Here is a 24,950-nt window from a genome sequence, read left to right on the forward strand (position 1 = left end):
TTGGCTCCCAGACCTCCTGCTTCAGACGACCATGCTCTTAGACTCTCTTTCTTATTTAGCCACAGCATATTGTTGGAACTCTCTGTCTGGGGCAGTGATGGGGCAGTATTCTTGGTGCTTGAGGGGAGGGACAACAGTGGGAGGGCTTCTAGTGTCCTGGCCCCACTGGTGGACCTCCTGATGGCACCTGGGTTTTTTTGGCCATTGTGTGACACAGAGTGTTGGACTGGATGGGCCACTGGCCTGATCCAACATGGCTTCTCTTATGTTCAGACCCTTGATTCAACTCTTGGCTTCCTGACTCAGCTCTTGTTCTGACTCTCCTGGCTATGACTTCAGACTGGACCTGGACTCTACTTCCCAACTATGCACAGCCCATGACATCACCGTCGGAATGCAGGAAAGGAGGTTATGGTCTTGGAAGTGCCCATATTCAAGACCAAAGCATTCACCCCCACCCCCTCTGAAGGCACTACTGACCTGTAAAGAGGGCCACATTGGCATGCTTGGGGTCATAAGGGCACCGGGCCATGCCGCTGATGTTGTCCCCAATGGGTTCTAGCTTGTCCATCTGATGGAAAGAGAGGCTAGTTAGTAAAGTAGGGGTGGAATTCTAACAGGCGCTTCTTCGCATATTAGGCCACACATCCCTGATGTAACCAGTCCTTTTTTGTAGGCTCTTGGAGGACTGGCTACATCAGGGGGCTGTGGCCTAATATGCAAAGGAGCTCCTGCTAGAATTTCACCCCTGGGGAAGGCAATACCATGGAACAATCCTAAGTGTGCTTGCAATCCCTGTAGGTGCTCAGATATCACCTCTGCTTGACAGGTGTGTCCAACCCCAACCATAAACTTAAATTTGGTGCATGCAGAAATCATGATATTCTGATTACTCAAATATGAATAGACTTTTTTTTTGCATCTAAAAATAGGGGCTTTGGGGCATTCTCATTTTCTTTGCTTCGAGATCCCTCCCTCCCATTCTGCATATGTTTTGCTCCCTTTGTTGATATTACACCTGTTTAGCATATCTCCCTGCAGACATAAACTGGTATAATATTGAATCGGCCTGCAGAGGGAGCAAAAAGCTTGTGGAACACCACCCCCCTCCCAGAAACAAGAACTTAGAAGTGAGGAAAATGAGAATGCAGAAAAACCCTAATTTTCCAAAGCATCTTAAATATCCACAAAGGAGGCTGCCTGCTGCATCTCTGCATGAGTCACAGATCTGGGCTAACCTCCACTGTGAGTGGGATAATTCTGTTGCATAGTAGTAGTAGTAATAATAATAATAATAATAATAATAATAATAATAATAATAATAATAATAATAATAATAATAATTTTTTATTTCTATCCCGCCCTCCCCGCCGAGGCAGGCTCAGGGTGGCTCACAACATAAAATACACTGTACATCAATTATACTTATAAATCATGGTTAAAACAAATTACAAATTATTAAAATTAACATTAACAATGTGGCGTTATAAACATTAGATCTTCAGTGGAATTCAGTAACTAAAAGCATTTTCAGCAGCATTTCCTAGCTTGTCATTAGTTGAAGGCTATCTTGAAAAGGTGGGTCTTACAGGCCCTACGGAATTGATCTAAGCATCGTAGGGCCCTCACCTCCTCAGGGAGTTGATTCCACAGCAGTGGAGCTGCGACAGAGAAGGCCCGATCCCGGGTGGCCTTCAATCTGGCCTCCCTTGGCCCAGGGACATTCAGCTGTTTTTTTCCAGTTTTTTTAGTGTGTGACTGGATGCTTCAGTCATTCATGGGGTGGCTGAATTGCTAGCTCTCAAAGGAAGCTGCCCTGCTGCACACCTGTATGAGTCTCTGCTCTGGTCTTATATTAGGAAGCTGAATTTTTGCCCCATTTAATTCCTTTCCTTGTCTGAAAAATTTCAATGCTGAGTGAGCCAGTGTGGGTGAGATTCAGGTACTCACACTATAGTTGGCACAGACTGGGTTGAAGGCATTGGTGCCACACACAAAAAGCATGTTGTCATTGCGGAGGAGGAGAACTTTGATAAAATTCCGACATTCTGCCTGGGAAGGAGAAGACAAGCAATGAGAACCAGAAAGCAAGGGGATACTCTTCTGCAGAGATGATATGCTGCTGTCTCTTGAACCCAGGTCTGGAACAGAGAGGACCTTCAAGAAATTCTGCCCCTAACTCAGATAACACCTTCCTGATCTTTCTTCACTCCATAAATCAGGCCACCGTTCTCCTAGCCATGGGCTTTTTTGCATTCCCATTTTCCTCTGTTGTAAGTTCCTGTTTCTTTGATGGGTTTTTCCTGTTCTACACATGTTTTGCTCCCTCTGGTGGTCAATTCAATATTACACTCATTTATGTCCAGCATATCTCCTTGCAGATTTAAACTGCAGGGTTTTAGGCCAGACACAAACCAGTGTAATATTGAATTGGCCATCAGATGGAACAAAACACATGCAGAACAGGAGAAAACTATCAAAGAAACAAGGACTTACAAGACAGGAAAATGAGAACGCAGAAACGCCGTAGACACTCTTATCCCAATGCTCCTCTAGAAAAGTATAGGTAAGCTCAGGGGTTTTTTTGAGCTGGAACACACAGGAACACAGTTCCAGCTGGCTTGGCATAAGGAGGTGTGCCCTAATATGCAAATGAGTTCCTGCCAGGCTTTGTTTACAAAAAAGCCTTGTGTGAAACAATGGTGACATCAGGGGGTGTGGCCAACTATGCAAATGAGTTCTCACTGGGCTTGTTCTTAAAAAAAAGAAGCCCTGGGTCAGCTGACAAGGTTTCCACATCCCATGAAGTCCCTGTGAGTTATTTTGGGCTCAAAGAATGCAACCGGCCCAAGATCAACCAGTGAGCTTTGCGACTGAGAAGGGATTCAAACTCAGGTCTGCAAGGTCCTTTCCCAACACTCCAACCCAGTGCTCCCCAGGGTAGTGCCCATGGGTACCATGGTGCTTGCCAGTACTTCCTTTGGTGCTTGCCAAGCTTTTCAGAAGGTAGATGGTGCCATTGTAAGTCATGACTTATTATCGTTGGAACTCTCTGATTGAAGCAAGTGATGCTCTGTATTCTTGGTGCTTGGGAGGGACAACAGTGTGAGGACTTCTAGTGTCCTGGCCTCACTGGTGGGCCTCCTGATGGCACTTGAGTTTTTTGGCCACTGTGTGACACAGAGTGTTGGACTGGATGGGCCACTGACCTGATCCAACATGGCTTCTCTTATGTTCTTATTGCTTTCCTCCACTCAAATGAAAGGATTTTCCACCGCAGGACTAGGAGGGCTGGAAAGCGACTGGGCCTTCCTTAGTGTGGGGCTCCATTTCCTCTTTAGGGTTTCTTTGTTCACAGGAGGTACGAGAAGGGAGGAATTGTGTTTGGCTGTTCATCTGAAGGCAGCCATTTTGAGGTCGTGTTCACCACCCCCTCTTAAAAATCCCGGAGATGCCCACAGCCTCCAGAAGGCTGGGGACTCCTGTTTGAATGGCGATACCACAGTGGCTCTCTGAATTTATAGATAAATTTGTAGCATTTATACATGAGTTGACTGTCCATACACTCGACTGGTCATGGACATATGACATATGAAGCTGCCTTCTACTGAATCAGACCCTTGGTCCATCAAAGTCAGTCTTGTCTACTCAGACTGGCAGCGGCTCTCCAGGGTCTCAAGCTGAGGTTTTTCACACCTATTTGCCTGGACCCTTTTTTGGAGATGCCAGGGATTGAACCTGGGACCTTCTGCTTACCAAGCAGATGCTCTACCACTCAGCCACCGTCCCTGGTGTATCTCCAAGTAAGCCCTCTGATGGTATGATAGTTTTCTGCCTTCCCCCCGCATCCCCTACATCCCCCTAAATGCTACAGGAGATACCAAGGTTGCTGTCTGGTGCTGTAGTGGGAAGGCAGAAATGGCAAACATGAGTTGAGTTGAGAGTCCATACACTCGATTGGTGTATCTCCAAGTGGACCCTCCAGTGGTATGATACTTTTCTGCCATCCCCCTGCAAACCCTATATCCCCTTAAATGCTACAAGAGATAGCAAGGTTCCAGTCTGGTGCCGGTAGTGGGAAGGTGGAAATGGCAAACATGACTCTCCTCTCCACTGGCAGATATGCCCTTGTCCTGATAGAAAAAGACTGTAGGAGCCAACTCCTGTATTCAGGGGCAGCGCTGGGGTTTTTGCTGCCCCAGGTGGCCGCCCCACCCGCGCCCCCGTCCCTGTGCCCTTTAAAAGAGGGGGGGAGGTGGAGCTGCTTCAGCCGAACTGCCTCCCCTCTCCAATTTAAAGACCACCATCTCTTAGCTGATGGGCGGGGGTCTTTAAATGGTGGGGAGGGGGTGGTGCAGTGTGGCCTCTTTCCTCCGCCTGAATCCCGGACAGGGAAAAGAATGGGCACAGGGCCTCGTCCTCGCTCTCAGGCTGCCTTTCCTGCAGGGAAGGCAGCCCGGGAGCAGGGCCGAGCCGCCTCTTTCATCCGCCCAAGTCTCGGATGGGGGAAAGAGACAGAGCTGCGCCAGCTGGTGTGTGGGGAGGGGGCGCCTAGCTGTGCCCTGTAGGCCTACATGGCCTACTTCCATGTGTTGGGCCTGCCCGTATTCGAGGAACTCTTACAACAGCCTTGTATGGTTGGCCAGTGCTATTTACCCCCATGTTGCTGATAGACTGAGATGTGAACTCGCTCGGAACTCTTGTGTTGTTTTGCTGAACCAGCTCTCAACAGCAACAGCAATTTATACAGCAGTTTGGAGTGATGCAAGTGCTTCCCGCATACGTTTGATACGGGTAAATACAGGCCTCTTGTGCACCACACCTAAGGAAAGTCCCTTAGAAAAGCCCAAGACTATAATACAGACCATGTCAGCAAGTACTCAGATTAGGCTGTAAAAATGCCTTGCCAGCAATTGCTCATCTATAACAACCGGAAAGTACCAAATCTTGCTAAAAAGCTATGTCTGCAAATAAGACTATTTTTTCTTTTTCAGCGTATATTAACCATGCATGGCGCAGGGGGGGAAATGTCCATATAAGGGTAGAATAAGAAAACAACGTCGGTCATAGGTTAAGATTGGGAGCCCTCCGTGTTGGGCCTGATTGGTCAGAGGGACAGATAGGGGACGTGGTGTCGGGAGCGTTAAATTGAGCTGGGTTGCATCCCAGACCTCAGAGACCGCACCTATCTTGGGTGCCTTCTCTCCATGCTTGCAATCATGTATTCCAAATAAACCTGCTTGTTGCTGACCACCCCTTGTCTTGGTGTTTTCCTGGTGAGACGAAAACAACCCATAACACGTTTAAAAACGGAACGCATATAAAGGCTGCTCTTCTTAGCCCTGATTGGCCAATGAGAAGGTTAAAGCGGACTTGCTTAAAAGTGGTGATGAACTCGTGCGCGTGGTAAGATCCGAACCAGGGACTTTCTCGCCTCCTGAGAACAACAGCTGGATTTCGGTAACTAGGCTGCTGCTATGTTTGTGTGGATCTGTTTATTACAAGAGCTGCTAGGATGGCAGGGTGGATGGCGGGAAAACTGGGGCTGCTTGATTTCAAGGATTCAACACTTTCAGATCCCATACTGCTTCCTTCTCCCCCCTCCCCCTTAACCAGAAGAAGCTGGCAATTGGCTGCTTGCTGCGGGTGAGCAGAGAAGAAGAAGAAGACTGCAGATTTATATCCTGTCCTTCTCTCTGAATCAGAGACTCAGAGCAGCTTACAATCTCCTCTATCTTTTCCTCCTACCATAGACACCCTGTGAGGTGGGTGGGGTTGAGAGGGCTCTCAGAGCAGCTGCCCTTTCAAGGACAACTCCTGCGATAGCTATGGCTACCCAAAGCCATTCCAGCAGCAGCAAGTGGAGGGGTGGGGAATCAAACCTGTGTCTCCCAGATAAGAGTCTGCGCACTTAACCACTACCCCAAACTGGCATCTGCTCTGGGCGACCAGCTTTTGCAAATCGGCTCCTTTGCAAATCTGTGGGTACAACCTGGCTGGGAAGCTAGTATACATTTGCAGGCCCCAAACTTTCCCAGACTTCATTCCCAAGCCAGTGAAAACACTCGTGCAAAAAGGTGCAAATTTGTGGTAGAATCCCTCTTTTCTAAGGGCAGCGTCTGGATCACCTCTGGCTCAATTAGCTCTCTAATAATGTGCAGGTGGGAGCAGGGGGAAAGCATATAACCTCCCCACCCCCTATCCTGCATCATCAGCAAAAATGCCTTCACATGTACTACCCACCCATGAGGTTTGGATCAAGGCCGTCTCTGCACAAGGACCTGCCACCCTTTCTCCCCCCCACGCTTGCTCTAGAACAGGCCTTTGTGTTGCTATTGTTGGGCTTCCTCCACTCCTATCCAAGAATTGAGTCCCCCCCCCAAGATGGTTTCCATGGTTTCTGAGCAGGCCAGAGAAAGGGGGGGGGAGCGAGGTTGAATGTTTTTTAAATTCTCTGTAGCTGCCTTTCTTTTCCTTCTGATACCCTCGTTTTTGGCAACCATAGCCAGCATTTGTTTGCTTAAACAACAACAACAATGACGCAAGCAACAATCCCCAAACACATTGCTAATAAAAGAGGCACCAGGACTTAGCCCTGTTGTAGAGAACAGGGAATTCAGCCATGCCAAGTGCGTGGTGGTTGTCTGGAAAGTGAAACTAGCTTTTTTTGGACTTGAACCTCCCAGAGGAATTAGGGGCAGGAGAGGTTAAATGGGAGGAAACCACCCAGAAGGCAAATTCCCTGGCTATTTCCGGCTTCAGAAATAATCATTATAACCAGGGCTTTTTTTGAGCAGGAATGCAGAGGGATGCATGAGGGGGTGTGGCCTAGTAGGCAAATGAGTTCCTGCTGGGCTTTTTCTACAAAAAAAGCCCTGATTATACCATTCCAACCAATGGCAAAAAGGAAAATCCTAAACTCATCCTCACCAAGTTAATTTTTGGTTTTTAACTTGTTCATTTAGAATAATGGCGAAAACCGGTAGCAAACGCTAAGTGTGAAAACGACCATAGAGTTGGAGCCTCCAGGGTCATCTAGTCCAACCCCCTGCACAATCCAGGGAATTCACAAATAACTCCTCCCCACATCCTCAGTAACCCCCCCTGCTCCATGCCCAGAAGATGGCAGAAACCCTCCAGGACCCCTGGCCAAACTGGCCTGGAGAAAATATGCCTCCTGATCCCCAAAGTGGCCATCAGCATTTCCCTGGGCATATAAGAAGAGGCTGTGAGAACTAAGCTTTGATGCAGCCCTTCCTGCCCTCCTTCTCATGATCTGCCTGAGTTCACAGAATCAGCATTGCTGTCAGGTGGCCATCTAGCCTCTGCTTAAAACCTCCAAAGGAGGAGAGCCCACCACCTCCCGAGGAAGCCTGTTCCACCGAGGAACCGCTCTGTCAAAAAGGTCTTTCTAACGTTTAGCTGAAAACTCTTGTGATTTAATTTCAACCCATCGGTTCTGGTCTGACTTTCCGAGGCAACAGAAAAGAACTCCGCACCAAAGTCTCCAGCCTTTCGGCTCTTGTGGGCACTGTTGGGATTCTGACATGTGTGGTGAGAGATGCCACAAAATAGCTGGCTGAGGATTCGGAGGCAAAGCCAGCCACAAAACGGGCTGACACAGGACAGGAAGCAAAGTCTCACACACACACACACACAGGCAGGGGACATAAGGAATATTTTTTTTAAAAAAATACATTAGTAAAGAGGAGTGTGAAAGGGAATAAAACAAATGCTGTAGGGGCAGCTTCTGCTGTAACAATGTCGTTTTAATAGGACTTTTTTCTTAGCAGGAACTCCTTTGCTTATTAGGCCACACCCCCTGATGCAACCAATCCTCCTGGAGTTTACAGTAAGCCCTGGACTAAGAGCCCTGCAAGCTCTTGGAGGATTGGCTACATCAGGGGTGTGTGTGTGTGTGGCCTAATATGCAAAGGAGTTCCTGCTATGAAAAAAAGCCCTGGTCTTAATTTGTGCAGCCCATCAGATCTCCAACAGCCAATCAAAAGCCCTGCTGGGCAGAAGCCCCAGCTGGCTGCACTCACTTTCTAAAAAAAATGTTGTGGGCATCTGGAAAGGTGCAGGGGGGCGCCATAGCACCCATGGTTGCTATGCTGGGGAGAGATGATCGAGTAGCTTAATCTGTCAAATCAATCATGTATGTTTACAAAGGTCCTTTTGCAAATATGTGCGATGTCTGAACGTTTCGGGGAAGGCCAAATTAGGGCTGCCAAGTCCCTGGTCCAGGCGGGGAATCTCCCACCCGGAAGGTTCCCAACTTGCCGGCCCACATTGGGCCAGCAGGGGGGAACCTCCCCCTACATCGCTGGCACGATGACATCACCCGGAAGTGACGTCATCAAAATGGCAGCGCCTGTGTGGGGCTGCTCTAGGTGTTTCCGGGAAAACCATAGAGTTTTCCCGGAAATGCCTAGCGTGGCCCCGCACGGGTGCCACCATTTTGATGACGTCACTTCTGGGCGACGTCATTGTGAAGTGCGCGCAAAAGTCCCCCGCTATGGGAAGCTGGGAACTTGGCAACTCTAGGCCAAATAGCCAAATGCTTACTAAATGCTCGCCTCCATTGGGGCCACTCCAGTTGGCTGGTGCATTGGTACCATTTTTTTGGCTTTTATTTCCAATAACCCGCCCCCCCCCCCCCCAAAAAGACAAACCTTGGAACAAGAGGGAAAGCAAAGCAGCCCCAAAATACACATATTTGGCCTTGTCTTGGGCCTCCAAGGGAAATGGTGCAAATAGGGCTTTTTTTGTAGAAGGAACTCCTTTGCATATTAGGCCATACACCCCTGATGTAGCCAATCTTCCAAGAGCTTACAGGGCTCTTCATACAGGGCCTATTGTAAAGCTCCAGGAGGATTGGCTACATCAGGGGTGTTTGGCCTAATAGGCAAAGGAGTTCCTGCTACTAAAAAAGCCGTGGTGCAAGTAAGTTCTGCATTGGCCTTGGGGCCATTATTCAAGAGCAATAACAGTGAAAACGGGGGCTTTGAGCACATGTTTTTTTTGTAGCAGGGATTCCTTTGCATATTAGACCACACCCCACTGATGTAGCCAATCCTCCTGGAGGTTACAGTAGACCCTGTACTAAGAGCACTGTAAGCTTTTGGAGGATTGGCTACATCAGTGGGGTGTGGCCTAATATGCAAAGGAGCTCCTGCTACAAAAAAAGCCCTGCACACTTGTCACTGAGTCGCTGCAGCCATCCTCAATTCGCCTTCGATGGGAGGAAAGGCTGCCAGTCAATCATGGGCGCGGGTGCTTTTGCAAATTAAGCTCTGCTCTGTTTCCCTCCCATCCGTCCCCCTCTTCCCAGGGAACTTTGCCGGGTGGTCCACACTGGCCCCCCGCTGGGAGTTGCGAGCAACGCTTCACATGCTCCCCTCCTTTCAACTCCCAGCAAACATTTTATATCAAATGTGATTTATTAGGAGGCTGGTATAATTGGTTTTGTAATTAATTATTTCCGGTCTGTTGATCGGAACAGACACATCTCATAATCGGTGAGAAATCCAATTTCCAGATTCTATTAACGCCTCCCCGGACTGCGAGCGTGGCAACACTCCGGGCTCCCCAGGGGGGCTGGTGGGACTCGGGACCTGAGCCGAAAAGATCCCGGGATCTCAGGGGGCTGGTGTTTGCAGCTGGGGAGTCATGTGTGCAGACACCTCGCACCTGCAGGAAGCGCACGTCGTGCTGAGATGAGCAAACATTCCTTACTAGGTCTCTAGTCTTGGCAGATTTGCGCAGAGTTTTACCCCAAATTTTGCTTCTCTGCTTTTCGATTCTTGTTAATGTCCCATGCATGCAATTCATACGGTGTATATGAAATGGATGTGATCGAGACGCTGTGTGTGTGCAGAATGCTGACGCAACTTTGAAAAAAAGGCATGCGTGCTATGGCGAGGGGGGATTGATGAGAGGAAACCGAATAGTGGGTGTAAAAATAAAGAATTATGGATCCAATCTGTGCAAGAGAGAAGCAAAACCGAAGCGGGCTATAGGCTATAAGTGCAGAGAAAGAGAAATGCGAAATCAATTCAAGATTTGGGCTTCTTTGCAAACTCCAGAGCGAGATCCACAAAAGCTGTTCTCAATCTTTGGTTGCAATCCAGTGCGACCAGGGCTTTTTCCTGTAGCAGGAACCCCTTTGCATATTAAGCCACACACCCCCTGATGTAGCCAATCCTCCTAGAGCAGGGGTGGGGAACCTTTTTTCTGCCAAGGGCCATAAATAAATATGGATATTTATAACATCATCCGCGGGCCATAAAAAATTATCAACGTAAAAAACAGTGCTCCGCCGAGGGAGAATGATTCAGGCCAGCAAAATTAATGCAAATAATTGTTTTTCTATTTGAAGTCATGTGGGGAGAGCCTAACCTGACACACACACGCGGCCCACCGCCCTAGGCAAATGCCTACGTCCAGGGCTTTTTTGTACAAAAAGCCCAGCAGGAACTCAGTAGCATATTAGACCACATCCCCTGATATTAGCATATTAGGCCACACCATCTGGGATAATCAAGTGCAAACTGAACTGTGACAGTAGCTTTTCCAGGCCCTGCAGCAATTCTGGCCGGCCAGCCAGGCTCCAGGGAGGCTGCCGCACAGTACATCATAAGAACATAAGAACATAAGAGAAGCCATGTTGGATCAGGCCAACGGCCCATCAAGTCCAACACTCTGTGTCACACAGTGGCAAAAAATGTTATATACACACATACACTGTGGCTAATAGCCACTGATGGACCTGTGCTCCATACACTGTGGCTAATAGCCACTGATGGACCTGTGCTCCATATTTTTATCTAAACCCCTCTTGAAGGTGGCTATACTTGTGGCCGCCACCACCTCCTGTGGCAGTGAATTCCACATGTTAATCACCCTTTGGGTGAAGAAGTACTTCCTTTTATCCGTCTTAACCTGTCTGCTCAGCAATTTCATCGAATGCCCACGAGTTCTTGTATTGTGAAAAAGGGAGAAAAGTACTTCTTTCTCTACTTTCTCCATTCCATGCATTATCTTGTAAACCTCTATCATGTCACCCCGCAGTCGACGTTTCTCCAAGCTAAAGAGTCCCAAGCGTTTCAACCTTTCTTCATAGGGAAAGTGCTCCAGCCCTTTAATCATTCTAGTTGCCCTTCTCTGCACCTTCTCTAAAGCTATAATATCCTTTTTGAGGTGCGGCGACCAGAACTGCACACAGTACTCCAAATGAGACCGCACCATCGATTTATACAGGGGCATTATGATACTGGCTGATTTGTTTTCAATTCCCTTCCTAATAATTCCCAGCATGGCATTGGCCTTTTTTATTGCAAACGCACACTGTCTTGACACTTTCAGTGAGTTATCTATCATGACCATCTGGGGCCTGTGATCCCTGCCTGGCCCTGGGGAGGCTGCCTGGCTGGGCCCCACGATCCTTGCTGGCCAGCCAGGCCCCAGAGAGGCTGCCACATGGCTTGGTTTGGCCCAGCAATCCCCGAGGGCCACACCAGAGTGGCCTGCCCTTCCTAGCCTCCCCGTAGCTATGGGCCTGGTGTGGATTAATATGCAAAGGAGTTCCTGCTACAAAAAAAGCCCTGAGTGGGACTACAAAGAAGCATGTGGATCAGGACCACACAGACATGAAGATCAGCTGCAGATTACCTTGGGGGCAGGGTGACAACCTGCCCTTGGAAGAAAGATCTCTAGGAGCAGCCAGCAACCCCCCAACCCATTCCCGGTGATATCCCTGGTTCACTTCCTTTATTACTCTGGCAGTAGAGTTGGCTCTTTCTGTTAATTATGGCCTAACAATGAGTTCTCAAACTGATTTTAGCTCAGCCTTTTTCATATTTTCTCCCTTCTACACACACCAATAAAAACAGCAAAAGGAGGAGGAGGAGAAGATACTGGATTTATATCCCGCCCTATACTCTGAATCTCAAGAGTCTCAGAGCCGTCGCACTCTCCTTTACCTTCCCCCCTCCCACAACAGACATCCTGTGAGGTAGGTGGTGCTGAGAGAGCTCTCCCAGAAGCTGCCCTTTCAAGGACAACTCCTTGACCCAAGGCCATTCCAGCAGCTGCAAGTGGAGGAGTGGAGAATCAAACCTGGTTCTCCCAGAAAAGAGTCCGCGCACATAATTAAGCTGGCTCTCAAGAGCAAGTTTGAAGGGTACAATTACACACACACACAGTATGAAAATGTTGTTTCACTGATGCGCACGTGCATTCCTGCTCGCTGATCGAAAGATCGCACAGATAATTTTGAACACAACGGCATGTAGCATTGCATGCAGACGGATTTTTCTTTCGGCAGCATTCAATCAGTGCATTTGGGTCAGCGCGAAAGGGCAACAACGATGAAAACGAATGAAAGGAGCGAAGAGCTGTGGACAGCCATGCATCGCCACCTGCTGCCACCAGGGGGAAACGGTGAGCATCATGATGTTAGGAGGCGGGCTGAGCTGGGTGGCATAGCCATGAGGGTGTTGGACTAGGCTTGAGGAAAGCTGAGTTCAAATCCCAGTTGGCCATGAACCTCAAGGGGCGACCGTGGGTCAATTGTCTAGCCTACCATCTAGGATTGCTGCGAAGATAAAAGAGAGGGGGAGCGAACCCCCATTCATTACCCAGAGTTCTTAGAAGGAAGGGTCTACCATTCATTTAAACATAGCTCCTGTTTGGAACATACCATCAAGATCAGCTGGAATCCTGCTCTGCCCTGGATAGTCCAGGCAAGCCCGGTCTTGTCAGATCCTGGAAGCTAAACAGGGCTGACCCTGGCCAAGTACTTGGATGGGAGACTTCCAAGGATTGGGAGGCAAAGGCAGGCAAGCAAGCCACCTCTCTGAAACCTCCGAGCCCCATTAAGGGTTGCCAGAAGTTGCCATGACTTCCAGTCACATGAGCATGTGCACACACACACACATCCCAAAAAAGAGCAGCCAGAATCCTTGGCTGAATCCCTTGCCAAGTACAGCAGAGCATCTCTGCATTTTTTTTTAAAAAAAAGATTCTTCCAAGTGCTTATCGCTACAGGCCTGAGGCTGCAAGTATAGAGGCACATTTATTTTTATTTTATTAAATTTATATCCCGCCCATTCTGCAAGCAGGCTGAGGGTGGGTTCCATAACATCAGAAACAACCCCCTCCCCTCCGAGACAGAGAGAGGACTGAATAAGATTTCTACTGCTTTCTTTTTTGGGGGGGAGGGAGAACTTGAGAGGTTTTGCACCAACAGAACTATTGCAAGCCAGGGGTGGAATTCTAGCAGGGGCTCCTTTGCATATTAGACAACATACACCCCTGATGTAGCCAATCCTCCAAGAGCTTACAAAAAAAGAACCTCGTAAGCTACTGAAGGATTGGCTACATCAGGGGTGTGCGGCCTAATATGCAAAGGAGCTCCAGCTAGAATCCCATCCCTGGTTGCAGCCAAAGAGGCAGGCCTGAGGACGCCAAAGGGCCAAGTTTGCAGAACGAGCAAAATGTATTCAGGCTGCATCGCCCACCTTTGCTTGGAGCAAAATCAAAATGCCTCGGGAGTCGTTTCTTTTATAAACCCAAAACTGCGACCAGAGGATATGCAAAATTGGAACGCCGTCCCTGGCACCCTCCTCCCTCGGCAGCTGCAAGCCGGTGCCTTAACCTGCGCTTACCTCGTGCTTTCCTTTCATGCGGCAGATGTTGATATCATGCTGATTTGACCTCCACGTCAGCTTCTGCATGAAAACCAGACAATGGGAGATGAGTCAAGGAGAACGAGGCACTGAACGCACAGCCTTGAAAAACACGCAGCCAATTATCCGATCATTCTAGCTCGGGCTGGATAAATGTCACTCGTTCTACCAGGGTCTGTAGCTTCGAATTCGAGTCCCTGTCCTTCCAATGACACCCCCCCCCCCCCCCGAGTCCCAGGAACTTTGTGTGGCTGTGCGCATGATACGTATTCGGGCACATATTTTCTATGTCTTTGATACACGTGGCGGCCTGTGCTGCTTGGAAAAGGAGCCAAATTGGTCCAACATGTATTGCCACCACCCCCCGCACAGACTACTGTGAACTTTGTGCAGCTCAATGCATGATGCACACACTATGGGCATGCTTACAATACTGTAGCTACATTTGGCAATCCACACTTCTGTAACATCTCCAGAAGGATAAGTATCCCAACCCAGGTTGATATGTTTCCGAAAATCCATTTTGGGATTGGCGCATGTGCGATCCGCCACTCCCGACAAACCCCTGCCATAAGTTTTTCTCTCTTCTTTTCAAAGTTTGAGTCCAGTGGCACCTTAAAGACCAACAACGCTTTATTCAAGGCAGGGGCTTTTTTTGAGCAGGAACACACAGGAATGCAGTTCCAGCTGGCATAGTGGCTGCAGCCTTGACTGGGGAGATTCAATTCCTGTTTGTGGCTCAATTCCTCTTTGCGGCTGGGCAATCTTGGACCAGCTGCTCTCTCTCTCTCTCTGACTGCCCTGCCTCGCTGCGCTGGGCTGTTGGAGGACAGACTTTTTTCTGAACACTTTAAAAATCGCACTTTATCAGAAAAGCTTGCCCCACCAAACAACCAGGGCTTTTTTTTTGTAGCAGGAACTCCTTTGCATATCAGGCCACACACCCCTGATGTAGCCAATCCTCCAAGAGCTTACAAGGCTCTTAGTACAGGGCCTACTGTCAGCTCCAGGAGGATTGGCTATGTCGGGGGGGGGGGCTGTAAGCTAATATGCAAAGGAGTCCCTGCTACAAAAAAAGCCCTGCAAACAACCATGTGTGTGTGTATGGTGGGAGGGGCTGGGGGCACAGGGAGCGCCATCTGCAGCGCTCAGCACTCACCTGATGATAGCGCATCTCTCCAGCTGTAGAAGGCTCCAGGCTTATACGGTACAAGTTATCCCTGGAAGGGGGAGGAAAGACAAAAAACCAAAATTCAGAGCGAGAGAAGAAGACGGGGAGCAGCTTCCTTCTTGGATTACAAAGCCGAGGGTGGCCTGACTTTATTTGTGCGCGCTCCAGGTTCCGTACGCAGATCCCTGCGGTCGGCTGATGGCTTTTAAATTGGCAACGCAAGAGTGCCGACTCAGAAGCTCCGAACGGTTCTGGCATGACTCATCGGGACACGGAGCTGCTGTTCTCTCGTGCAAAGCGTCGGAAGAGTCTCGAGCCGTGGCCGTCCGCAATCGGTGCCACCCAAAATTAGCCGGCAGTCTGACAGGGGAGCGGGCTCTGCTTCTGACCTTCTCCCCCAATTCTACATCACAAGAACATCCAAACAGATCCGCCTCAGAGTCTGTTTAATCATCCTGAATCTAGCAGTTGCTTTCGGGAAGCCCGTAAGCTGGGCTCGAAGGTGAAAAACCCTTTTCTCTTCCGCATCCGCAGCGTTGGGTCGTCGGAGGTAGACTGCCCCTGAACTCAGAGGTTCCGTTGAGCAATAGCAGTTCAGAGTTTTATTTTTACTGATGGATTGACCAAAATATTTATAAGCCTGCCTTATGGAAAAGACTCGCAAGAAGAGAAGCAACCGCCCCCACTCAAAAAATGGGGGGGGGGGACCACGGATGTTGCTCTGGGCTCCTCGGAAAAAAGATGAGATAAAAATATATCAAAGAATCATAGGGCTGGAAGGGACCTCCACGGTCATCTAGTCCAACCCCCCCTGCACAATGCAGGAAATTCAGAAAACCCCCCCCCACACACACACGGGGAAGACTCCTGCTCCATAATAATAATAAACTTTTATTTATATCCTGCCCTCCCCGCCAAGGCAGGCTTAGGGCGGCTCACAAGACATGGAGTGTACCATGATTACAATAAATACAATTCATAATAAAATGCAGTTAATAAAATACAGTCAGATTTAGGTAGGTAGGTAGGTAGGAAGGAAGGAAGGAAGGAAGGAAGGAAGGAAGGAAGGAAGGAAGGAAGGAAGGACAATCTAAAATAATAAAATCTAAGGACAATCTAAAATAATAAAATAATAGTAATAAGGAAGGACAATCTAAAATAATAAAATCCATGCCCAGAAGGAGGCAAATCCTCCCCCCACTAGGATCCCTAGCCAAACTGGCCTGCAGAAAAATTACTGCTTGGCCCCGAAGTGGTGATTGGTATTTCCCTGGGCATGTAAGAAGGGGCCATGAGAACGAAGCCCTGATGCAGCCCTTCCTGCCCTCTCATGATCTGCATTGCTGTCAGACAGCCAGCTAGCCTCTGTTTAAAAACCTCCAACAAAGGAGAACCCACCACTGAGGAACTTCTCTGTCAGGAAGTTCTTCCTAATGTTTAGCTGAAAACTCTTTTGATTTAATTTCAACCTGTTGGTTCTGCTCTGATGTTCTGGGGCAGGGATGGCCAAACTGTGGTTCTTTCACACATGTGGCATGGCTCTTGAATCACTGCCCCATCGGCCAGCTTGGAGAAGGCATTTGTTTCTTTAAATCACTTCATCAAGCCAAGCCAGCAAGTGGCTTGGAGGATGCATTTAAAGTTAAAATTGCTTTCTTGCCCTCTCTCCATCCCCATCTATTTTCCTTCCTTCCTTCCTTCCTTCCTTCCTTCCTTCCTTCCTTCCTTCCTTCCTTCCTTCCTTCCTTCCTCCTTCCTCCCTCCCCCCTCCCTCCCCCTTTCTTTCTTTCTTTCTTTCTTTCTTTCTTTCTTTCTTTCTTTCTTTCTTTCTTTCTTTCTTTCTTTCTTCTCTCTTCTTCCTTCCTTCCTTCCTTCCTTCCTTCCTTCCTTCCTTCCCTCCTTCCTCCTCCCTCCCCCTCCCTCCCCCTTTCTTTCTTTCTTTCTTTCTTTCTTTCTTCTTTCTTTCTTTCTTTCTTTCTTTCTTTCTTTCTTTCTTTCTTTCTTTCTTTTCTTTCTTTCTTTCTCTCCTTCCTTCCTTCCTTCCTTCCTTCCTTCCTTCCTTCCTTCCTTCCTTCCTTCCTGCCTTCCTTCCTGTTCTGGGGCAACAGAAGATTAACAGAATGCCAATAGCAGGTTATTTGGAGATAGACTCTACTGAACCTGGAGGTTTCATTTAGCTATCATTTGGCTATTGTTCAACCTATCCTCCATGAACCTGTCCTTATTTGGAAGAAGAAGACAGTAGATTTATACCCCACCCTTCTCTCTGAATCAGAGTCTCAGAGCAGATTACAATCTCCTTTATCATCCTCCCCCACAACAGACACCCTGTGAGGTAGGTAGGGCTGAGAGAGCTCTCCCAGAAGCTGCCCTTTCAAGGACATCTCTGCAAGAGCTAAGGCTGACCCAAGGCTACTCCAGCAGCTGCGAGTGGAGGAGTGGGGAATCAAACCCGGTTCTCCCAGATAAGAGTCCATGCACTTCACCGCTACACCAAACTGGCTCTTAGAAAAATCATTTAACATTACAATGTTAGAAATGTGAGTCTCCCTCTCTCACTGTCACAATTGTGGGAATCATGTTAGCCACTGCCAGAAAAGGTATGGCTAGACCTTTGGTCTGATCCACATTGGATTTAAAGAAGTGAAGCCTATTAGCCACGACAGCTAAATGGAACTTCCATATTCAGAAGCAATATTCAGAAGCAAAGTAACTGGACAGAGGGGGAGAGGGATATTAAGTTTTGTGCTTTATTTGTGCATCAGCAGAGTTCTCAGCAGGACATTTTTTTGTAGCAGGAACTCCCTTTGCATATTAGGCCACACACCCCTGATGTAGCCAATCCACCTGGAGCTTACAGTAGGCCCTGTAAGAAGAGCCCTGTAAGCTCCAGAAGGATTGGATACATTGGTGTGTGTGGCCTAATATGCAAAGGAGTTCCTGCTACAAAAAAAACCCCGGTTCTCAGATCATCCCCATAAGAACACTGAATCTGCTGAGTCTTTGGGATGGTCCAGCTAGCTTCTCTATATGCTCATGTTTACCAACTGGCACATTTGAAGCTGGTACAGCTTGTTTAATGACCTGGGCTTTGGGGGCAGGGGTGAAAGTTGTCCTCTTCTTCAAGCTTCAACACTTCTATTTGCTTGCCTCACATTAGGTCATTTGTTTGCGACACACCAGCGTTAGCAGCTATTGGCCAGGAGGGGGTGCTCCAGCTTTCTCAGTTTGGAGGATAATTACCAGCCAACTCTGGGCCTCTCTGGAGTTCAGGCTCAACTTGTAATAACCTTGTCCTGGGCCTTCCCCCCCATCGTTGCAGCTGCCCCCTTTCTGCTGAAACTTAGCCAGGAGCAGTGACCTTCCTTAGGCCTTGACGAAACTAAAAGACTCCTGGGAAATGCAGTTCCCCAGTGCCTCTGGGTTCTAGCTAAGGGCACGGCACATTTTCAATGACCTCAGAAGAACAATAGAATGTGGAAAACTGCATTTAAAACGATCAGCTCTGAGCAAGATTGCCGGGTCCCTTTGCCGCTCGCGGCAGGGTTTTTTTTTTGGGGGGGGGGTGTTCCAGGGGTGAGGAGAATGTTGTGTGACAATGCTCTGGTTTGGGGTAAAAACTCTATGGTTGTTGGGGGTTTTTTTTGCTTCAAAACCATAGAGTTTGCCCAAAAATCAGAGTGTTGTGGGATTGCCAATCCCCAGTTGGAGGCAGGGGATCCCCTGGTTTGCAGGCCCTCCCCTGCTTCGGGATCATCAGAAAGAGGGGTAAAAGGTAAGAGTAGTCCCCTGTGCAATCACCAGTCGTTTCTGACTCTGGGGTGACTTCGCATCACGACATTTTCACGGCAGTCTTTTTCACAGCGTGATTTGCCACTGCCTTCCCCAGTCATCTACGCTTTCCCCCCAGCAAGCTGGGTACTCATTTTACCGACCTCAGAAGGATGGAAGGCACCAAATTTGGTAGAGGCACCAAATTTTCAGCAGAGCATCTGGTGCCTTTCCTCAAAATACCCCCCAAGTTTCAAATGGATTGGACTTGGGGGTCCAATTCTATGAGCCCCAAAAGAAGGTGCCCCTATCCTTCATTATTCCAAATGGAGAGAAGGCATTTAAAAGGTGTCTGATTCCTTTAAACGTGATGGCCAGGAGCAAGGTTGTGACAAGCATAATTGAACTCCAAAGGGAGTTCTGGCCATCACATTTAAAGGGACCACACACCTTTTAAATGCCTTCCCTCCATTAAAAATAATGAATACGAGCACCTTCTTCGGGGGCTCACAGAATTGGACTCCCTGGTCCAATCCTTTTGAAACTTGGAGAGTCTTTTGAGGAGAAGCATTGGATACTATGCTGAAAATTTGGTGCCTCTATCTCAAATAACAGCCCCCTCACAGAGCCCCAGATACACACAGACCAATCCTCCATTGTACCCTATGGGAATTGGTCTCCACAGAGTATAATGGAGTGCCCAGCAGACATCCCCCCACTTTCTGATGGCCCTGAAGCGGGGGGAGAGCCTCCAGACTGGGGTATCCCCTGCCCCCACCTAGAGATTGGCAACTCTAGTTTCCAGCAATATGATCAGGAGCGCAATCAGACGTGGAGCTCAAAATAAGCCTGAGCTAATTTGGGCACTATCCAAAAGGAGCTCAAGTAGCTTATTTCCAGCCTGCTTGCTTAAGATATTGATTTAGTCATTTAAAGGTATTTTCTAATGGGCAAGTGCTGGTGGCTTCCCTTGAAAAGAGATATTTTTCTTCTCAGAACTGAATGCATAGAAGGAAATAATTCTTCCAGTACACAGCAAAAGCTGGTAATGGGCAGCACTGATTGGCTAGCACCTGTAACGTCACCCTTTCTTCCATCTTGGATACAGCTTTGCATCAAACGGCGTGTTTTGTTGCAGGAAAAAAAAATAACAATGATGGATGAGCTCTGAAAAGAATTTGTGATGATTTAAGATAAAGATGGGAAGACAGCCTGAAGCCCTGAGAACAAGGATAAAATGTATGAGCTGACCCAGCAATTGTCTCGACGAAGAGACAAACACTGCTACACGGAAGGAATTGTAGAATCATAGAATTGGAAGGGACCTCATCTAGTCCAACCTATCAGCGCAATGCAGGAAATTCACAAGAACCTCCCCACTACACACACTCCCCCCTCCAATGACTCCTGCTCCAAGCCCAGAAGATTGCAAGGAAGGAAGGAAGACCAGGATCATAGAATCATAGAGTTGGAAGGGATCTCATCTAGTCCAACCACTCCCGCCCCCCCCCCCCCCACATACACACAATGCAGGAAATTCCGAATAACCTCCCCGCAACACACACTCCCCCCAGTGACACCTACTCCAAGCCCAGGAGATGGCAAAAAAAAGAGGAAGGAAAACCTCTCCAGGAGCCCTGGCAAAATTGGCCTGACGTCAAAGTGGCGTGTAAGAAGGGGCCACAAGAATGAAGCCCTGATGCAACCCTTCCTGAGTCAGATTGAGGTGACAAGAGAGGAGGTCCTACAACTGATTGACGAATTAAAAACTAATAAGTCACCAGGTCTGGATGGCATACCTCCGAGAGTTCTGAAAGAACTCAAAGTTGAACTTGTGGGTCTCCCGACAAAAATATGTAATCTTTCATTGAAATCTGCCTCCGTTCCCGAGGACTGGAAGGTAGCAAATGTCACCCCCATCTTTAAAAAGGGTTCCAGAGGAGATCCGGGAAATTACAGGCCAGTCAGTCTGACTTCAATACCGGGAAAGTTGGCAGAAACAATTATCAAGGACAGAATGAGTAGGCACGTTGATGAACACAAGTTATTGAGGAAGAGTCAGCATGGGTTCTGTAAGGGAAGATCTTGCCTCACTAACCTGTCACAGTTCTTCGAGGGGGTGAACAAGCATGTGGACAAAGGAGACCCAACAGATGTTGTTTACCTTGACTTCCAGAAAGCTTTTGATAAAGTTCCTCATCAAAGGCTCCTTAGTAAGCTCGAGAGTCATGGAGTAAAAGGACAGGTCCTCTTGTGGATCAAAAACTGGCTAATTAATAGGAAGCAGAGAGTGAATATAAATGGGCAGTCTTCGCATTGGAGGACGGTAAGCAGTGGGGTGCCACAGGGCTCAGTACTGGGTCCCAAGCTCTTTAACTTGTTCATACATGATTTGGAGTTGGGAGTAAGCTGTGAAGTGGCTAAGTTTGCAGATGACACTAAATTGTTCAGGGTGGTGAGAACCAGAGAGGATTGTGAGGCACTCCAAAGGGATCTGTTGAGGCTGGGTGAGTGGGCGTCAATGTGGCAGATGAGGTTCAATGTGGCCAAGTGCAAAGTAATGCACATTGGAGCCAAGAGTCCCAGCTACAAATACAAGTTGATGGGGTGTGAACTGGCAGAGACTGACCAAGAGAGAGATCTTGTGGTTGTGGTAGATAACTCACTGAAAATGTCAAATGTCAAGACAGTGTGCAATTGCATTAAAAAAGGCCAACGCCATGCGGGGAATTATTAGGAAGGGAACTGAAAGCAAATCAGCCAGTATCATAATGCCCCTTTATAAATCGATGGTGCGGTCTCATTTGGAATACTGTGTACAATTCTGGTCACTGCACCTCAAAAAGGATATTATAGCATTGGAAAAAGTCCAGAAAAGGGCAACTAGAATAATTAAAGGGTTGGAACACTTTCCATATGAAGAAAGGTTAAAACGCATGGGGCTCTTTGGCTTGGAGAAACGTCGACTGAGGGGTGACATGATAGAGGGTTACAAGATTATGCATGGGATGGAGAGGGTAGAGAGAGAAGCACTTTTCTCCCTTTCTCACAATACAAGAACTCGTGGGCATTCGATGAAATTGCTGAGCAGTCAGGTTAAAACAGATAAAAGGAAGTACTTCTTCACCCAAAGGGTGATTAACATGTGGAATTCACTGCCACAGGAAATGGTGGCGGCTACAAGCATAGCCAGCTTCAAGAGGGGATTGGATAAAAATATGGAGCAGAGGTCCATCAGTGGCTATTAGACACAGTGTGTGTGTGTGTGTGTGTATTTTGGCCACTGTGTGACAGAGCTTTGGACTGGATGGGCCATTGGCCTGATCCAACATGGCTTCTCTTATGTTCTTACGTTCCTGTCCTCCTTCCTGTGATCTGCCTGAGTTCACAGAATCAGTATTGCTGTCAGATGGCCATCTAGGCTTTGTTTGAAAACCTCCAAAGAAGGCGCACCCTCCACCTCCCGAGGAAGCCTGCTCCACTGAGGAACCGCTCTAATGTTCAGAAGGAAAACACGCTTGTCTTTTGTGGGAAATATCTTGGCAGCAGCATATTGTAGCGATTAGTTAGAGTCTCTGGCGACTCGTGTTCACACCCCTACTCTGATGTGGACGATCCCTGGGTAACCTTGGGCCATGCTACTTCACAGGGTTGTTGGGAAGATAAAATGGAGGGGAGGAGAATGACGTCAGCTGTTTTGAGTCCCCATTGGGGAGAAAGGTGTAACCAGGGCTTTTTTGTGTGTGCAATAGTACAGCAGGCCCTGTACTAAGAATCCTGTAAGCTCCTGGCAGGACCGGATCTACATGTTTTTTGAGGGGGGGGGGGCAAAATTAAAAAATGACACTCCCCTTATGGGCCCATTCTATTTTATGGGCCCACAGAATAGAATGGACTCCATACCCAATTCGGTGCCCCCCCTCTGGCAGCGCCCTGGGCAAGCACCCCCTCTGCTCCTCCCTAGATCCGGCCCTGGCTCCAGGAGGATTGGCTACATCAGGGGTGTGTGGCCTAATATGCAAAGGAGGTCCTGCTAGAATTCCTTACAGGGCTCTTAGTACAGGGCCTACTGGAAGCTCCAGGAGGATTGGCTGCAATAGGAGGGTGTGGCCTAATATGCAAAGGAGGTCCTGCTACAAAAATATTCCTGGATGAGGTTAGGGTTGCCAATCCCCAGGTGGGGGCAAGGGATCCCCCGGTTTGGAGGCCCTCCCCCCGCTTCAGGGCCGTCAGAAAGCGGGGGGAGGAGAGGGAAATGTCTGCTGGGAACTCTATTATTCCCTATGGAGATTTATTCCCATAGAAAATCATGGAGAATTGATCCGCAGGTATCTGGGGCTCTGGGGGGCCTGTTTTTGGGGGTAGAGGCACTGAATTTTCAGTATAGCATCTAGTGCCTCTCCCCAAAATCCCCCCCCCAAGTTTCAAAGCAATTGGACCAGGGGGTCCAATTCTATGAGCTTCAAAAGAAGGTGCCCCTATCCTTCATTATTTCCTATGGAAGGAAGGCATTGAAAAGGTGTGCCGTTCCTTTAAATGTGAGGACCAGAACTCCCTTTAGAGTTCCATTATGCTTGTCACAGCCTTGAACTTGGCTCCACCCCTAATGTCTCCTGGCTCCACCCCCAAACTCTCCTGGCTCCACCCCCAAAGTCCCCAGATATTTCTTGAACTGGACTTGGCAACCCAAATGAAGTCTATAAAAATAAAATAGAGAACAGCCCCACCAGAAACACTGCATCTGTCTCAACCCTCTGGTTCTTTAACGGGGAGGAGGGGCCGCTCTGTACGTGCTCTGAGGCCCTGCCTTTCTTCTACCAATTGAAGTCTAAAACTAGGCTTTGAAAATAGATCCTGGACCAGCCCTGGAGGACCATTACTGATGTTAACAACCGGCTTGGCATTTCTTGTGAAAATGAGCATTAGTTTCAACACACTAATGGAAAAAAAAAATAAAACCTAAATCCATTTGTTATTTTCACTGGGACAATGAAAAGAAATGGGAATATAAATGAAGAAATGTCATTAGCTTCCCTATATTTTGCCATTACTCGCCTATAAAACTGGAACATTTTATCTCCTCTCTAATTTTCAAGGAAGAATCCAAGGAGGTCAGATCTCCGGCTACAGCGAGGGACCCTTCTGCCCTTGGTCTCTCGTCCCCCCCACCCCCCACCGCTTGAAAGGCTGACTGGGGGAAAATACGACAATTTCCTTGATGTTGCGCCAACACCACGACATTGCTTCTGGTGTGAAACCAGAAGTGATATTATCATGCCAGGGCAAGGATTCACCCAAGCTGTACGATAACCATACAGGTGGATGAATGTCGCTGCAACTCTGAAAGCATTGCCCCCGGTGCAATGACATCACTTCTGGTTTTGTCCTGGAAGCGGTGTCATTTGCTGGCATGACATGGAGGAGATTGTCCCGCCCCCCCCCCCCCCCCCCCCAATTTCTCCTACTGGATCTATTAAATGCAGCTATCTATTAAAACCATCAACCAAACTAGACAAGAAAAAATGAAGAGCCAGGAATTGAATAGTGCATACCGATGCTTTAAAATATATGAAAATAAAATCGTACACCTTCAACATTTTGAGCTTTTGAAGGTCAGGCACCAAACTGAAAACTCCCCACTAAACAGCGAGCTTGCCAAGTCTGGGTTAGGAAGTTCCTGGAGACTTTGATGGTGGAGCCTAGAGAGGGTCAGATTTGGGAGGAAGAGGGGCCTCAGCAGAGGTAGAATTCTAGCAGTTGCTCCTTTGCATATTAGGCCCACACACCCCTGATGTAGCCAATCCTCCAAGAGCTTACAAGGCCCCTTTTTTTGTAAGCTCTTGGAGGATTGGCTATATCAGGGTGTGTGGCCTAATATGCAAAGGGGCTCCTGCTAGAATTCAACCCTGGTCCTCAGTAAAGTGTGATTAGGGGTGCCAGGTTCTGTTGTTCATTGGTGGGAATGGGGGGTAGGGTTGCCAGATCCAGACTGGGAGGCTCCTGGAGATTTGGGGATGGAGCCTGGGGAGGACAGGGACCTCTGTGGGGTACAATGCCATATAGAGCCCGTCCCCCAAAGCATCCATTTTTCTCCGGGGGGAACTGATCTCTGTAGCCAGGAGATGAGCCGTAATTTTGGCAATCCCCAAGTCCCACCTGGAGTCCACCTTCGAAAGTAGCCATTTTGTCCTGATCACTGTTGACTGGAGATCAGCTGTAATTACAGGAGACTGCCAGGCCCCAACTGGAAGTTGGCAACCCGATGCAGGCAGCTAAATGTTCACTTAGCCCAACAAAGGGAAGCTCAAACAGCTCTT

The 24,950-nt window shown here is 48.2% G+C and overlaps 1 protein-coding gene across 2 annotated transcripts in view; it reads right to left on the bottom strand.

Annotated features, from left to right (window-relative positions):
* Window positions 1–24,950, bottom strand: part of SEMA6B (semaphorin 6B) — a 217,469-nt gene that overhangs the window by 39,782 nt on the left and 152,737 nt on the right. The window contains exons 4-7 of one of the 2 annotated variants that reach the window (XM_060232671.1): window positions 14,851–14,911; window positions 13,671–13,733; window positions 1,951–2,052; window positions 481–571 (exon numbers count right to left, since the gene is read on the bottom strand). In XM_060232671.1, coding sequence (XP_060088654.1) covers window positions 481–571; window positions 1,951–2,052; window positions 13,671–13,733; window positions 14,851–14,911 — 317 coding nt within the window. Of the gene's footprint in view, window positions 1–480; window positions 572–1,950; window positions 2,053–13,670; window positions 13,734–14,850; window positions 14,912–24,950 lie in introns of those variants that run through there. The other variant, XM_060232672.1, reaches the window with a different exon arrangement.

The sequence above is a fragment of the Heteronotia binoei genome, chromosome 2, assembly GCF_032191835.1.
Source record: "Heteronotia binoei isolate CCM8104 ecotype False Entrance Well chromosome 2, APGP_CSIRO_Hbin_v1, whole genome shotgun sequence".
In the NCBI taxonomy this organism is placed as follows: domain Eukaryota; kingdom Metazoa; phylum Chordata; class Lepidosauria; order Squamata; family Gekkonidae; genus Heteronotia; species Heteronotia binoei.